Source organism: Dromaius novaehollandiae, chromosome 7, assembly GCF_036370855.1.
Source record: "Dromaius novaehollandiae isolate bDroNov1 chromosome 7, bDroNov1.hap1, whole genome shotgun sequence".
Taxonomy (NCBI): domain Eukaryota; kingdom Metazoa; phylum Chordata; class Aves; order Casuariiformes; family Dromaiidae; genus Dromaius; species Dromaius novaehollandiae.
Genome location: NC_088104.1, coordinates 25,396,554 through 25,414,771, shown reverse-complemented (window position 1 = coordinate 25,414,771; position 18,218 = coordinate 25,396,554). Strand labels below are relative to the sequence as shown.

The following is an 18,218-nucleotide window of genomic DNA, read 5'->3' as shown; positions in this document are numbered from 1 at the left end:
AAAAAGACCATTTTAAGGACTAAACTTTGCCTGTCTTACTGTCTGTGTATTTTCTACCTGAATTGAAACCCTATGCCAGACACTGATTGGCAGTAGCAGGGACTGATTTCAGTTTCTAGACACCTTTCTAAAATATCTACACAAAGTTGTTCCCCAACAGTGAAACCTGGGAAACTCTACATACCTGCATGTATATGTATACACACACGCACACATGCACCAACTTTAAAGCTTAGCTGGGTTGAAGAGAATAGCTCCAAAATGTGAGAAAAGGTATCGGTGGGGTAAATATGTTTCAGCGTGACCCATTTTGATCAGTTTCCTTTATTCGGCATCAGATGCCAAAGGCGCTTCTTCCTCTGGGGGCGGCTGCAGTTCTCGGGGAAGGGCTCGTCTGCCCCTCCAGGCTTCCACGTGCGCAGAGCTCACGGGAGCGTTTCAAAAGTCGGCCACTCTCAGTATCTGGGGCTTCGTTTTGATGAAGGAAACAGTTCATGCTTAAAGCTATTTTAACAGGCTGACACAACAGGTATGCCAGCTAATGTGCTGGGCTTATTTTTCCTTGTGAAGAGCCAAATACTTCTTTTATGAAAGCTTAAATTCTGCCGAAACTAAACCTGTCATCCTGTTGGCTGGATACATCATACGAGCTAGAGCTGGCCTCAGGGAATTGAGTGTGCTGATAAATTTTGGAGCACACTTTTATGTTCTAATATAAAACAGGTGGACTTGTATTTAAATAAGCTATGTAAAAGAAGTTTCTCTTTCTAAATAAAATTTCAAATTAAATAATATATATGCTGTTACTTCAACAATAAAGTGGAAGGTACAACTACCAGTAAATAACCTGGTCTGGGGATTCAGGTGTGAGTGAGATGTCCTTTACTTTGTTTTCTGTTAGTGTCTGAAATATGCAGAGGAAGGCCCAATCCTTGTCTAAAATGGCTTGCTATTCAAGAGGACAAATAGATGAAACTCAGCAGATGCAAATTAAAGCTATCTGCCATTTATATAGGGCAGATTGTTGCAACTGCTTCCATCAGCATTTTGCTCTGTGCATGAGCTGCCAGTAAGCTATCAGATGAAAACAGAAATTGCACTGAATTCAAGTAGTCCTTCCTGGGTTCGAGTTAGCTCAGAAAGTGCTTATTTCTGCCATATGAGTACATTTCTCATGATACCTTGATTGTTTGGCTAGAGTGTTTTGGATATCAGTTGCGATAAGGGATAGGTCAAAGCAGCTAAAAAGATGATGGCAAGGAAGGTGAAAAGAGAGTAGTGTTAGGTGGAGTCTTTGGCTTTGGAATATAATCCCCTTGGAAATTAGAGTGCTCTATGCAAGTCTCCCCTTTTGTTAATGTGGAGATACATATAGGATAATTGCTGCAGACAGGGCAGACCAGAGCGGCTGAAATGGCTGTCCTGCTCAGGATCTGTCTTACAGAAGTGCACCTGGGCACTACTGAGATGGCTTTGCTTAAGTATATAGAACAATAATAAATAGCTGCTAACCTTAATGGGTAATTAACTGGCTACTTAGGCCCTCCCACAGACGAGAATGCTTTTTTCCTTATGGTTCATGTCTTCTTGCTGTGTTCCTGTTCTCCTTCCCTCCTCTTCCCATCTGTTGTTGTTGTCAGCTGTTTTCTTTTGGCTAGAATGTCTAATTTATCTTTGGCAATTCAGTTTGCTGCAGACTTTATCCTGGTAGTATAAGTTCAGCACTTGTTGGAGAAGTTTTCTCTGCTTTGCAGTGTTCTGGACTTTCTGGTAACTTGTCCAAGAGCTGTATTCAGCGCACATAGTTTGTGCCTTTTATGCCATGTCCTTGCAGAGCATACTGTTCACCTTTGACTGTGGCTCCTGCTGAGCCACAGAGACCTGCCATAACCTGTTGCACGCTGAAGGCGCTTGGGCTTGTGATAAGGCACTGTGATGGAGCCGGGAAGGTCTGGGTTCACTTCTCAGCTTCCTATATGACTTAGCTCAAGGCTTTAAATTTCTCTCTGCCTCAGTTCTCCGTCAGAGAGGCTGTTACTTTCTTCCCATATTGTCTCATGTGTCTGTTGAGTACGAAGCCGAGGAGGAGCCTAGACAAGAAATTGGAACGTTGTGCCGCATCTCTCAGGAGCCCCTCAGGCACAGCTCTGGAGAAAGAATCCTTACTGTGCTATTTTTTTGGTGCATGATGTCTATCTGGATTGAGGCTTCTAGGCACTACCATAGTTGAAGTAGTAAAAAGTCAAAATATGATACAGTAAGTTGATAATGAAATATGAGTATGTATATCTTTACGTGTACGTAGTGTGCCTGGCCTTGCTCTCTCCTCCTCCTCCCCATTCTCTCACTTTTAAAAAGGAGATCTCTTCTCTCTTCTGCAGGTTCTACTGGATTGCCTTCTTTGCTCTACTGCTTTTAGAAAGTGCTAGTTAGAAGCATATTTTTGAGTTAGTCCTTTAGTTGGCCTCTTTTTTTTTTTTTATGCTTTTGAAATATATAAATCTGTGTGTTTGGAAAAACAACTTTTTTCCTATGCTTCATCAATAAGCACAAAAAGTCCTTCAGCTATAAATACTATGGGCACGGTGTAAATATGCTTTCAGAATAACACCAATAGCCTTATATTGTTGTTTAATCTCATAATAGTTTTCATCAGAACATTTGTGAATTATTCAAACACCAAAATGACTGACAACAATAAATGTTATTTGGCCCCGTTTTTCTCTTCCTTCTCCCTCTCAATGAGGGAGATGTACCTCAGCTGAGTTCAGTGTAGCTACCCCTGATTTGATAGGTGCTAGGAAGAGAATCAAGGTAATTTTTTTTTCTTTTATAACTTGAGATGAGTAAATGGACTCTAACCATTTCAGTAATAAATTGAGATCTTCCCTAGCTACTGCTGCACTTGCACTAAGCAAGAAATTTTATTCTAGCAAAACAGAATATAATAATAGAAAAACTGTGAGTCCTTATTGCTGAACTGTTGGTAGCCAAAAAAAAATTATTTTCTTTCAAGCCCTGCCTAAATACCCATGCTAGATGTGTGTATATATTTGCATGTGTTATATGTGTTCTCAGCAAGCTAGGGTACCAGCTGGATGAAATCTTTTAAATTTATTCTGTTTCATTGAATCCTGTTAAAATGAAAAATCTCTGGTATGATAGGTAATTCTAATGGACATATTACTTTACAATGAGTGTTTATCATCTGTTCTCTCCCCCTGTAAATTTACAAAACATTTTAACAGCAGATCAGGCATCTTCCTAAGAGAATTAAATTCTTATAGATGGTAAAACACTGTGGAATAGTAACTGTGGTCAAAAGATGTTATGGGGGTTTACCCCTATAAAGCAGTCTATTGATTTCATTACCAACATAACACTGTTTTGAAAAAGCTAAGGCATCTAATACATTCCCCTGAATAGTTTAATTCTGATTTTAGTTTAGTGCATTAAAATGTAGCTTTATTTCAAAAGACTTGCTAGTACAAAGCTTTTATTTTTTAGCAGCTACTAGATAGTGCAATCTAGACTCCTTTCAATAACTATCATGCATACAATAGTCTAAATGTTCTGCAGTATATTCAGACTACTGTGTGCAGATGTCGTGTCACAAATCACTAATATGCAGTCACCTCATATACTGTTTCCCTCTGTGTGTCAGCTTGCCCTGACAAATCACAGAAACTGGTTTCTGGCTCTGCCTACAGTCTCTGTACTCCTGGATGCACCACCTGGATTATGCATTTGCATTGCAAACTGGGCATGTCTAACGGAGCGCACAGGAACCAAGAGTCTTGAGTGCCACACCATGATATTGGCTCACCTGCTTGCTGTGGTCAATTTATTTAACCACACTGTTTCTTCATATGAAAATGGAGGCAGCACACTGAAATCTGTTCATGAAAAATGCTATTTCAGTGTTATATACCTTTTATATACAATATAATCTTTATAAGTCATCTCCACAAAGGATTTTTGCTTTGTGAACCATCAAAGATTGCTATATGTGTCAGAAGTGCTTCAGGTTTTCAGCCTGAAAGTAATAGTACCTGCCGCTACTGTCACGCCCACCTACCTATGGCTTTTTTGGTTGTGTTTCAGTGAATCTTTTGCATTACCATACATAGAACCAGGTTTGTAGGTTGCATTCTTGCACATAGCAATAAGAAAGCTTCATTTTTTTTGACTTTTAAAAATGTTTGTGAATATTTCATCCTGTATTACTGTGCTTGTTTGTTACCAAGGAATGCAGCTCTGCAGAAAAATCATTTTAGAGAGCAGGATGAGTATGCTGGCAAATCACAGTTTTTCAAAAAAAAAAAAAAAAAAAGATGAGTACCTTCTAGAAGATCAAAGGTAGAATACATTGAGAAAATGACCTTTAAATAAGTTGCACATTGTGTAATAGCTTTAAGTAAACCTGCATTCTAAATTTGGGCTTAACAGTGGTTTAAGTTGGTTCAGATTTGACAAAACCTCACTGGAACAAAAATCTTACTGTGGCTCTTTTTAATCTAGAGGAAGCTTTGAAAAAGAATCCATTATGATATGTTTCAATATAAAATTCAAGACCTTGAAGAATTCCCTGTGGAGCGTATTTAAAAAAAAAAAAAAAAAAAAAAAAAGCAACAACATACTTCCTCACTCCCCTCTCCAAAAAAAGTAGTCCTTTGTTTTTCATCCTAGCAGATAATAGATAATGCCTGAATGGTATAAACTAATTACACTTGCAGAGCTATTTTATGATAAGGACACTTCTTTGTATTTTAATTTAATGTCATCCACTCAGGTTTTCTTGATGTACTGAATTAAAATATGCATGTTGTCTCAGTAAGATCCATTTGCAGGAACAAGTTGCTTTTAGTATGAGAAAACCTGTACAAGTAAAGAACTATGACAGCCATGAGTAATTTAAATCCTTGTAGGAGAAACTGCTGTAAATGAAACAAAAATGAATGTGTTTGAGCATAATGCTATGGCACTTCCCTCTCCATAGTAAAGATTGCAGTGGAATTTTCCTTACAGGCCTGATGTTGTTCTATGTCTAAATTTATTTGGAAAAGAATATCATATATGACCCAAAATGAACATGTTATATGTGGGCAGAAAGTAAAATTTGTATATTTGTATATTTGTAATATTTTGAAATTTGCTGAACAGAAAGTGGTAATAGGTGGTACTTTAACTTGGAAGTTCTGTTTTAAAGCAATAGAAAAAAATTCAGTAGCATGAGTTACGCAGTAAAATTAAGTCTTTAAAATATTTGATAAAGGAGGATAATTATTTGCTTAATATGAAATTGCAAAAATCACTGATGTTCTTGCCGGTAAAATTTCCGGAAGGTTTTTGTTCCAGGCATGTCAATGTGAGTCTCTAAAGAACTGCTTTCATTTAAGGAAAAGATATCAAGCTTCTACTACTTTCCCATGTAGATATAAACTTCAAACGTATCTTAATCACTAACTACAGTGAGGAGCAAATAAGGTATTAGCCTTGTGAGGAATGAATCCTTTTCTTCCTAGTAAGCACATTCGGTAGAGAAAGCAGTAAAACATTGGCCAAAGCTTTGATACCGATTCTGATTCAATCACCAAATCAATTGCAATGACTTCTATCAAGTTTAAATGGAATAAGACATGAAAACACAGGACCAAGAAGAGGTAATGCACCTGTACAAGAGCTACATTTCAAACCAACCATATTATTTTCAAATAATCTATTGGTAATCAAGAACACTGTTAAGCATGATCTTAAGTGTTAAGTGATCTCACTGCGTATTAATGGCATTCATGTTCCTTGATCAGCTGGCATTTGTTCAAGGTGTGAGATGATGAAAATCAGTGAAGCTGTTAAAATAAGACGTTGAGGGGAAAAAAAGAAAACTTTTATTTCGTTACATTTATTTGTGAAACACACACCATTATAGTCCCAAGAGCTGATAATGCTTTCAGCTTTCATTGTTTTTAGCAGCTGTTATCTATGCTGTTGCCCTAGAGCATTATCTCTCACTTGCATTGTCTCTGACGTTGCTCGTGATCCATAGGAAGGTGCCACTGCTCTGGTGCACGCTGATTATGTTATTTGCAGCGTGCTATTTGCACACATTGTTTCGCTCTTGGAGAAGGAAGTCTGGGGAATGGTGCAGTGAAAAAATCTTCAGTCTTAAATGAGAGGCTGTTGTCAAAGATACAGCACCTGTTTTAAATTTTTTTATCTGATCCTAATTAGACAGAGTGAGGCAAAGGTGGTGTCTGCATTGGGGTAGTCTGGCACAGGGTAGCCACATGCCAGGTCCAGCTCTGGAACTTGTTTTCAGCTCTGAAGCATGCCACATTTTTTCCATTTACTGTGCATTTGCCCATTCCACAGGTCTGATGAGGTTTTGGGGATAACATTATACCTAACTAACATTCATCATGCCTCAGCCAGCCAGCCAGTGCTGCCCCTCCAAATGGTACAGGAAAAATCTCTATAGTGACTGTTCTCCGACAGTGACTCTTTCCTTTTTTTTTTTTTTTTTTTTGTCTTTGCTTTTATAAAATGCACCTTTACTTTCAATCCCTAGTGCATTTGATTATTTGATTTCGTTTATGCCTGTTGTGTTCTTGAAAACCACTGCTACCTACAAGGTGTTGGATATAACACTATTTCTCAGGCAGGCACTTTGGAATGATGCCAAGTTCCACAATCTCCTGGCCATCCTCAGAAGTTCAGGTGCCAATAGGGAAAACAAACAAACAAACAAGCAATGAGCTGCTTTCAGTAGTTAGAGACCTTCTGGGATAACTGTGTGGAAGAGGTTTCGGCAGCATGCAGCACTTGCATTTTTAGGATCCTCTTTGACAAGGAAATGGGCCAAAAGAGGATCCATGGAATCATTTGCTTTCTTTCACATGAGCACAGCATGACCAGGAGACATTTCTGTTTTATAGACTGTTGGGTCTCTAGTCTTAAGAATTGGTTGAGAGTTTTCTGAGGTTAGAGCTTAAATCCTGACTGCTGATTTTAAGTGAGATTTCTACCTTTTGGCCATAAAGCAAGTTGAGACGCTCTTTTCTCCGCAGGAGATTAAGTCCGAGTAACTGTCATTCACATGAACAGAACTTCAGCTTTCTCAGCTCAGTGAAACTCATTGAAAGCAATGAGGACATGAGTAGCCCTGAGGGGTGTTAAATTTAACTGTGGTCTGGCCTCAGCTATGCATTTTAAACAATGCTTTTGTCTTTACTTTGGGCCTAGATACTCTTCTCATCATAAAATAGCCTGTGAAGGGGGTGAATAGCTAGTGTACAATTCTGTATTTGGACTCTAAAATCCATCTTCTTAAAGGGTAAGAAAGTGCAGATGGGCTCTTAGTCCTTCATGTCTTCCTTTTGTCTCATCAGTGAATGCTGCATACAGAGTAGGTAGCTGAGTGTCTGAACCCCATCTTTCTCATGGAATGATACCTAATTCAGCTCCTCAGTCCTTTATTACTAGCTGCATTTGCTCTATCATTTAATCCATTTTCCCACGTCGTTACCCACTCTGCCCTATTGGCAACCAAAGGGACTAGACAGACTGATTGCTTTTCAGACAACTTGGAATAAAAAAAAGTCTTTTATCTTTAGTCCTGCTGCTTGCAAACAAGTGCACAATAGATACAATGAGACTGTTTGACATGTCAGAGGTCTATTTCTTTTTCTTGGAAAAACATCTAATCTTCCTCTGTTTAAACCAAAAGAGAACATACATTGTCTGTGTCCTGTTTTCTGTTTCTTAAACAAAAACCAGCTAGTACTAATGCTTCCCTTTAGGAAGAGACCATCAGGAAGTTGAAATATCAAATCTTGGCTCTACTTAGTTTCCACGGTGATGTATAATTAGCCAGGCTGCAGTAATATTATAGCAAAAGTAAACATAAGGAAATATTCTTCCTAATGGAAAAATTTAAACCATAATATTAAGTAGGACTGAAGGGACTGAAAATTTAATTGATCATTTGCAAACGTACATGTACATTTGCATTTACATTGTAATTTAATCAAAATAGTATTGCGCAGTCAGAAATTTTAATAAATTTGAGAGAAATAAAACTGAGCATTGTTAAAGACGTTATTGATGCTAGAATCTTTGAAAGAGATTGGTCATTCTTTGATTTGTGTGGCCTTTTTTTCCCCCCTCATTGCTAATACCATTCTATTTGTAAAACAATATATTTTCCCACAGTGGAAGAAGAAGTGAGTAGAGAAGAAACAGTTTGGTTTAGAAAAACATGAAAACAGATAAAGAAAAAACATCAATTTTTGACCTTTTGCTGCTGATATGCAAGCACTTTTTGCAAATGATTATGACAGTGAGGCAGACTAGATTTGTTTATCAAAATACCTTTAAGCAGTAATTGTTAAATTGGGGTAATGTATTTTAAATTGAGAAAGTTGAACATACCTTGAAGGCCACACATGCCAAAATAAATTTAATGTGCAGTTCCCCAGATGCATGCAGGAAGAAGTTTCAGTCTACTTGTGAGGTTTACAAGAGAGATGAGTTTAGGAATAGGGTGCTCTTAAAGAATTAAAATTGTGAATTGTTGTCTGTGAGATACTTGTATGTTGACACATGGGTCAGGAGTAGCAGGATATAGGTTGTGTACTTTTTGCAGTCCTGTCCCTTGTAATACCTCTCTCTAAGCCATGTTATGTGTACAGCAGTCCAAACAGATGTACAGCATACGGACTTCTCAGGAAAACATAAACTTGAGATATGAGCATGCAGTTACTTGACTTTGATGGAAGAAGGGTTAATTTTCTAAAATTTAAGAACTTCTTTCTCGGTATTTGGATGTCTTGTTGTTTAGAACTTTGTTTTAGACCCTGAAGGATGTTATTTAAATCAAGACATCATGTGTACTTAGTAATAGGCTCTGAGAAGCTTTTCTGTGCCTTATCTTCTCTTGATGAGATTAGTGTAATGTTTTCTCTTCTAGAAAGCCAGCAATAAGTGACCTTCAGTTTGTTTAAGACTCTGCTATAAATACTGTCAGAACATATGTTACTGATTAGAACAGCATTTCACCTGCTCTACATCTCTTAATAAAAATCATTCTGTTGTGTATTATCATTTAAGGCCTGCTATTCTTTACCTTCAAACCTACTTAGTTTCTCCTGACAAATCCTAACATCATAGTGCTTGTATTGCTCCCTGTGCATTATTCCCAGTGGCTTTAGCAGAAGGCTGTGAAGGTTCCTCACGTTGGAGCTGCCAAGTGCTGAGCACCATTAGCTTGTATTGACTTCACTGACAGAGGAGGGAGAGCATGCAAGGAATCCATCTCATGGTCAAGACCAGCCTGCCACATATTTGAAGTTGAGCAGTTTTTGCCACTTGTCAACAACGTATGTGTTTATGTTGCTGTACTGCTTACGAGATCAGTATAGACTAGCCCTCATTGTGCTCGACACTGGATGAATATAAAACTTAGAGACAATACATGCCTCCAAAAACTTACTGTTATAATGGAAGAAGATTAAAATGGGGGGTATAGATAGACAAAGAACACAAGGAGATGTAGAGATGGTATTGGTCCTATCCAGCTTCTCGATTTAACCAACAGAAAATAATCTGTAGGAAAGAAGAAGAAATTCAGTAATGAAATAACATTTCAATTAGAACTGTTTTGTGCCTAGTGTTCTCAAAGACATGATCTGTGTTGTGCCTTGAAGAAAGATGCTTTAAGAATGAACCTGAACATGTTCCTATCCCTGTGCTGAGACTTAGGACATTATCTTTCTCGTTTCTGAATACCATGTATTCAGTCCAAATTGTAGCTTATGTTTAAATTAGCATGGGGTAAAAATGTATTTCTTTTTATCATTTTGGAATTTACTGCTTTTCAGTTTCATTCAGGGAACTTTTAGTGTGTGTTGCATAAAAACGTGAATAGAAGTACCTGATTCATTTCCAGTCAAATGCCCATTTAGTTTCTACACATTGTGTCCTCTTTTATTACTGAGCAGGATGTGAATTCTGCTGACAGTCCCCTCAGGAGAACATTGCCTCACATTTGAGTGCTCTTTAAAAATAGCAGCTCCTGAAATTACAGTCAGTGTCAGATTATTGTTAGGGGGATGGGAAGTTTGGGCATTTTGATTCATAAAACAAGAGAACAAATGATTTTGCCCATATTTCCAATAGTGGCTTTTTTGGAAGAAGAATACATATATTCCACCTGAGGCAACATATAAAATTTATGCTTTCCCCTATTCAGCAAGGCCCCATTGAAATGGAACCACTTCAGCAAAGCTTCAGTTTATTCGTAAAAATCTCTTGTGAAGCCTTTGTTCATGAAATAAAAGCAGTCCATCTTTTCAGATTTAGTTTTTAATATTCATTTGGTGCATCTGGCTGCATGAGAGGGCCCGGTACCCTGAGCAGCCTCACTTGCTGCTGTCTGACCAAGGAATAACACTGGAGTGAGCTGTGAAAGCAGCTTCTTGCTTCCATCTTCTCTGCAGGAAATGTGTTGATTGTTGCCAAATGCAAACACTGATGTGTTTTCACATGTTTAGATTGCTTCCAGGTGGAAAATAGTTCCAGATTCAAAATACAATTTTAGAAAAGGTGCTAATATTCAGGTAAAATCAACATTGTTATTTATGGTTGTTAAAAGGCTGTATCAAAATCTTATTCCACCCAGACTGCAGAATTGCTAGCGCCAGATAGCTTATGGGTTATATATCCTGTATATTACAAAGATTTGCTTGAAGCTCAGGACTTAACAAGCATAACACAGAGGGACTTTTGTACAAAGCTTGAAGAGTTAGTCCTTGGCCTTTGGCCAGCAATAAAGAATGCTTGCCCTTGTGCCATTTTGTCCTGTGCTGCTCCAGTTCTGGCAGCGGTTCTGCTGCAGTGTAATTGTTGGCACCGAAGCTGAACTGAACCCTGAATGGCCTCTTCCTGAAAAAAAGCAGGGGTTCAGAGGTCTAAGACTGCATCAAAACTCCGTATTGATCAGCTGTAATAGAGGACTCTATTATGAGAACTCTTCATATCAGAGCCAAGCAAATTGAGTACAGCGATGCAGTACTAAAGTACTAAAAAAAGCCATATCGAGTGTGAAGTAATTTTCAGTTTTTCCACAGAATAATGGAAGGTCTAAAAGAATAAGAGAACAAACAGCTCCTTCTGGGGCAGTCACTGGTTTGGCTATATATCTGCAGTTGTTGTTAATCTCTCCTTCCTATTTGTATTTAGTAGTTGAATTTTGCAGTTCTCGTCTGGACCAGATACAGAGCCTAGTCACAGCTTTAAGTGATAAAGTATTTTTATTGTTTGCAAAGGCTTGCTTACTCTTCTTTGCTCTTGCTTACTGTTCTTTAAAAAATACTTTCCCGTTTCATTGAGGCAGATTTGGAAGTCAAACCAGAAACTTCAGACTCTACTACGATGGAAAGCACTTTGTTGGGGAGAAACGTTTTGAGTCCATCCATGACCTGGTGACAGATGGATTGATTACTCTTTATATTGAAACCAAGGCAGCAGAATACATTGCCAAGATGACAATAAATCCAATTTATGAACACATAGGATATACAACTTTAAACAGAGAGCCAGCACACAAAAAACATATGCCAACCCTGAGAGATGCACATGATGGCAAAGAGTCTACAGGAGAGGATGAGGTAGCAGAAAAGAGGGTAAGCAATTGTTAACCCGCACTTTTTTTTCTGTTAGACTTCTTATTTATACTTTCAACTCCCCCCCTACTATAAAATACTAAAAGTATCTGTAGATATTTAGTATGCATAATCATGTAAAGTATTGTATTAATATTTAAAATGGTTGTAGGTTTTTTTCAATGGTAATTTTTGCATATTGCAAATTTCTGTGATTCAGAGATTTGTTACTTATCATTGTCAGGTCCCTTTCTTCAGTTATTTTTACAGTTGTAGATGTTACCATTATGTCACTCCTTTATTTCAAATGGGCTAAGTATGTTGCATCTTAAAATTGTTTACAGTGTCTAAGACAATTGCCCTCTGGTCCAAAAATATATTCTCTAATCTATTCAGCATTCGTCAAACAAAATCCATTCCATAATGTACTCAGCCGTCTCCATACAATGACAGTAAAGTTGTCCACATTATAAATAAGCCTGTTCATTAAGATGATAAAATGTTAAAACATTTCACTTGACTAAGTTCAGCCTGTCAGAAATTGACAGAACTATTTTTGGCCTCAGCCAGACTTATGAAGGATTGCTCTCTTCAGAGAGTTGCATTATCAACTGCATCCTGGATAAAAAATGAAAAATGAACTAAAAAAAAAATCTTAGAACCAGTGAAAAATAGAAACATTAAAGCAGGCTATGACAGTATCAGGCAGACGAAGCAACTGCCTGAAACTTTGTTCATGTGACAGAGACTAAACTTAAAGAAAACATAATATAAATTCTATCAATTTAAACTAAATACTTTCTGCTTACTGAAAAGCCCACATATGAAAGTCTTTATAAAATGTATTTTAAATTTTTTTTGCTAAATCTACGTATTAGTGCATGTATAACACTGATATGCTCCCCTATTTCACTCACTTCACAATGAAGTTAGGAGTATCTAACATGCTATTATAGCGCACAGAAGAAATACTAACCTGAGTTTGGATCATTTGTTTGTCCTACCGATCAGAAATAGAAGTGGGTGATCTCAGCTTGTCTTGACACCCTCAAAGAGGGAGAGGAAAGGTCACACTGAAGGCTTCCAACATACCTGACTAAATTGGGATACTAAGCTCCTTATAGAGTCCACAGAGAGAGGAAGCTCCTAACGTTGGTTAAGTCTTCCTCTAGCACAATCTGCCAACCTGCACTGACTTTACTGAGAGATGAAGCGCCCGACTTAAAGTATGGATCTTCACTGTTTGTCCTATTCTGATCAGATGATTTTGACAAAAGAAATATTGGTGAGCATATTGATGCTAGCTGACCATGTTAAATATCAACTTTCTTGCCTATTAATTACTAGCGGGAGAGGTATGACTTACCAGTTACAGCTCCTGACAGCCACTGACTTGCAGTGTGCTGTTTCAAAAGAATTTTTTTGCATGTTATCACAGAGGGTTCATTGTAATGCAAAAGCTGGGTAAAAATCTCCTGCAAGTCACAAATGGTTCTGGAAGTCACTATTTACGCTTTCTGTGGTAAAATTAACTCTTACTGCAACTTTCAAGTGACAGCAGAATTCTCTTCTATCACATTTCTTAGACTGGTGAAAAAGTTTGCATAGTAAAGGGATTTCAGTGGTTATTATTGAAGGATACTGTTTTTTCTATAGAATGCATGGTGTTATGTCAAACTCACCAACAAAACATACATATTCCCATGAAACATTTTTCATGAAATAGCTCAAGAATTACTAAGGGGTTCTCTTAGACTGAAATTTTAGATGATAAACCTTTAGAGAGATTAGTCATGTAATTGTAGCATCCCACACCATTTGTTCAGAAGTTATAAGCAGCTGAACTTGCTTCATGTGCAAGATAGTTCAATTGCAATGGTCTTGATTGGCCTGAAGCCCAGCTTTTGAGTCTTTTTGCTTTATTTGTCTTGGAAACATATTGATGCTGATACCTGAGTGGAAACAACGAGGCACCATAGTATAATTAAATGCAGAAATTTCTATTTAACTTCAAAGCTATCATCCAGTTGGATTATTATCGTAGGCTACCCAGGCAGGGCATAGCGTGGTCTTTTTACTGTGTAATGGAACAGAGGGCACATCTCTGTTGCCTTTAGACTTCTCAAGCCTTTTGCTGGAAGATGGCACAGAGAGTCCAGTGTGCCACTTCACCCAGCGAATCTTCATGGGATATAAGGCATTCAACCCCATTACGAACACCCAGCCCCAGTAGCAACATCAGCACTTGGAATAAGCCCCAGGGTCCAGGTAAAGCCTGCTGAATCATTTCTCCCTCCTCTGCACATCGTAGAGCAGGGGAAAGTAGGAAGGGAGAGAGTGACCTGCCAATGGCCCTGCCAGGTGCGATGGCGAGTGTGTTGGTGCACTAAGAGCCAAGGCAGGTGTGGGGGGAAAGATGGGGGAGAGGAGACCCTGGAGGGCTGTCGGAACGCTCCTGTCACTCGCCAGGGGGCTTGACTACTTGCACACCCCCTAATGTTGTCACCGTGACAGCCTGGGTGAACTGGCTCAGGTTCAAATGGGATGAATGCAACTGAGTGACTTGAGGACTGTACAAATGAGCAGCTGCATCACACTTGGTAGGAATTTCCCAGTGCCTGTTAATTATGTAAAAAACAGTAAAGGCATGATATATATGCTTCTAAGATGAATAATTTGCATTCGAAACATGATTTCAAGTGCTAGATGACAGGAAATGTTTCTCTGACCTTTTTAAAAGCCTACCTGCTGTAAAACGGTAACACTCTACCAGAGAGGAACACAGGAGAGATTACAGCATCTCCAGTTAAACAGAAGGCCTAATATCTCTGCTAGATTAGAAGTATTTTGGGTAAAATAATAATACATAAAATAAGAAAAAGATACAAATGCTCTATTGAATTGCTCAGAAGGTCTTTTTGCAGGCTCCTGATTTTTATTGATATTTCTTTCAAAGCTGAAATTTATAATAATGTATTATTTACTTTATTATGAACAGTCATTTGAATAATTTAACTGCGGTATAGAGAAGCTTTCCTGTAGCACACTTATAAATAGGTCAAGTAGTTTCTCTTTGGTGAGAGAGATGGAAGAGTACATTCTTGTTGTCCAATATGAAATATATTACTGAATTGATATTGACAATTCTAACAAAGAATGCAAAGAAAATTGGCCAAACTACAACAAGAAAAACATTGCCTTATGATCCAAATAGCCAAAGCTGTGTGCTGCAACATTATCCTAGTGATGCTGAAGAAGAAAATTTTTTCGGGGTGCAGTATTTGGCAGTTGTGCATCTTTATCAGTTTTAAACCGGAGTTTTCTCCCTAACTTTTCACCTTATGCTTCTTCCTCAGTAAGCAGAGGAAAGAGTCTGGGTCCTGAACAGAGGTGACCCTGAGCAAAAATACATTTCCCAGATTTGCAGATTCTGAGGATGTTCAGATCTGAATCTAAACTTTGTGACTGTGACTGTTGCCCAATCCTGTGTTATGTAAGTGGTGTATAAAAGATAAATTCTTGAGAAAAAGGAATGGAGAGACACACAGGCTCCAACTGTGGAACAGCTGGTGGGAATGTAATTTCACAGTCTGTCATAAAATCAAGGAGATGAAACTGGGCAGCCAGAGAACACACCTCAAACTTGAAAATGAAATAGTAAAGAGCCCTTCACCTAGCAGTGAATCTGATATGAGTCAGTGGCTGGGAATGCCACAAAGGTATGTTAGATGTCTCCCGGTATACATTAATACTACTTTATTTGTTCCCCACTCTTTTCAGCAATTAATTTATAGTAGAAGAATTCAGTGGACATTGGGTGAATTGTCATGTGCAGTACATTAAAAATGAGCCTTAGAAAAGGAGAAGGATTTCAAGATGATAAAAGATGAAAAGACAAAAATTATGTAATCATTAAATGAGTGTTGTAGGACACAAATCGCAATAGTCATAAGTACTGAGTCCTGCAAGAGACCATATTGTGGCGTGATTTAAGATACAGTTTTAATGGGAAAAGCATGAGAATCTAATCCATCCCCCAGCATGTGCTTCACTGATTATGAGAAGGAATTTGACTGCTTGCCATGTTCAAGTATATATTAAAAATAAAATAATTCTTGGCTAATGATTTATGACTTTCATGACCTGTGAAAGAATTAATAGATAACTGGAGGAGCAGAGATTGAAAATAGAAGAGTGCTGGTCATGCTCGAATGCCCTGAATAGGTGTTGTAGCTGCTGTGCTAAAAAGGTAATGCTGGTTCCCAAAACAGTCTGCAGATTGTTCAAAACTCAAAATTATGCAGCCATTGTGGTCTGTGTATTAAGAAAGAGTTCTGAAATCCTTTTGAAAGAGGGCTTCCCATTCATTTTCAGTCTGTAATGAGGAAGTGGAAATAATACCCAGTATCATACTGGGTATTATCATACATTAACTGCTCTTCCCATGTCCTTGAATACTGATGGATCTCTGCAAATTCTTTACCCTCAAAAGTAATTATGGTCTTTGAGTAGATGACTTAATTCAGTTAGATACCTTATAAAAATGGTAGCTCTCTGAAATTAAAAAATAGCTAGATACATACGTCAAGGTCCTTCTTGAAAGCCTTGCACAACATGAAATTAAAACTTTTTTTCATTTTGACATACTTTTAAGATACTGGCATAAGGAACTGTGTGAATACTTCATCCAAGATTTAATGTTAGTTATGAAAAAATGAAAAATTCACTTATGAGTTATTCACTCCTTCAGAGTGAAATGCTGAGGTTAATGTTAGGATAGCAACTGAATCACATTTATTTTTGTTTACATTGGTGCTAAGTAGTATTTCTTCAAGAAACTTTTCAGTAACTGCAAATCAATTAAAAAAAACCTTCTAGACTCTACTGCATCCAGTTAAATTCCTAAAGATGGAAGGATTTGAGAGAAGGTTTGTCATAGCAGCAGTCATCCAACAAAAGTACTTTTTTGTTGTATTTTTAATGATTATAGTGGTAATGCCATTTTTTCCTCCATAATGATGAATTCTGTCTGATTGTCTGCAACTCTGGTCAGGGAGATTTGGAAACGTAACTCTGCGTGGTTATAGTAGGAAACATGCTTTTAAGCTTGCCTCCAAAGATAATCCAGAGCACAAAGTTAATTGCATTTTCTGTGTATGTTTCTAATGGACTCATAACAGGCTCCCCATACAAGATCAAGGGTGTTCACAGAAGGACCAGTCTCACTTTCCAACCTTGAACTGCTATGTATATTTTCATTAATGACACTACTATTTTTGTTCTCAATCAAATCTGCTAGTCCGTAAGATCTGTTTAAAAAGCATCCTTCGCCAAGGCTCATTTTATCTTTGGTGAAAGGGTATCAGCAGATCTAGCAGAGGAAGTTACAATGGTCTGTCATAAAAGTGTAAGCCCCCTTAGCAAGATCCATAATGGAAGAAGATAGCCTTTGGCAACATTATTTGGTGCCTGGTAATACCAGTACTAGGACCGATAGTGGGTGAAAAGAAGACATTGTCTTAATTATCGGGAAGGAAAGTACACTTTTGAGAGTGGAGAAATCTTGATGCTGGAAGTTGTTCGAAGCATTTTTTTTCACTTACTAGAACTGACTTAATTTTATCAGGAAAAGATGGGCATGTAATACATAAAACTCTAGACCAGCAGTAGCCAGTACAAGGCTGGCAACAAAGCAATAATCCCATTAAAAATACAATTGATAAATGTTTACCTTAAAGTACATTTAAAGACACTGAACACTGAAGAATCCTATGGGTTAACTTGAGGAGATTGTCAACTCTTTTTGCACAAATGTTCCTTTCCAGTCCCTGCGCGGGTGTCCATGACAATCACTCTGTAAGTTTAATGTAATTTATAAATAAAACATAACTCTGTGGAAGGCAAAAACTTCTATTTATTTCTTCTGGGTTTAGCCCATCTTTCAGCAGAGACTTCAAAGCACAGACAACTTTGTCAATACCAAGAAAGTTCCTAACAGAATGAAAGAAGTCTTTTTAGGTAGCTGCTGCGGTTTATCAGCAGCTTTGTGCTCAGCACAGATTGCCGCACCCTCAGTCTTCCTCATCTTCACTTTCTGTGCTTTGCCGCACCCTCAGTCTTCCTCATCTTCACTTTCTGTGCTTTAGCATTTATGGTGGTAGGGATCTATTACCATATATGCCATTGTATATGGCATATATATGCCATATATATCTTTCAAAATAATACTGCAAATGGTTTTGAAAAGTTTTTATAAGGATAATTTTTTAATTTAATTATGTGTTTATTAAGAACTGAGAAAAGCAAACTAATTGCAGTTGGTGTCCAGCACGCAGGCATCAGCATGAAGAGCATTCTTTGTTAGAGTGCTTTTTCCATTCCTACTCATTTATAGTAACCTAAGCCCTTATTTATGTTCAGTGTGGCAGTAAAATTGATACATTAAGAAGACTGTATAAACTGATCTTGTTTTAAGATTCAGAGCTCCCAAACGAAGCATAAACTTTTATAATAGTAGTTCCAAGGTCACAGAATATCTAGCTTTTCTCTTGTCAATAG

At 37.8% G+C, this 18,218-nt stretch overlaps 1 protein-coding gene across 2 annotated transcripts in view; it reads left to right on the top strand.

Annotated features, from left to right (window-relative positions):
* CHN1 (chimerin 1) overlaps positions 1-18,218 on the top strand; it is a 106,346-nt gene that overhangs the window by 40,036 nt on the left and 48,092 nt on the right. For both annotated transcript variants that reach the window (XM_064514985.1, XM_026092810.2), the window contains one exon: positions 11,393-11,681. In XM_064514985.1, coding sequence (XP_064371055.1) covers positions 11,393-11,681 — 289 coding nt within the window. The remainder of the gene's footprint in view (positions 1-11,392; positions 11,682-18,218) is intronic.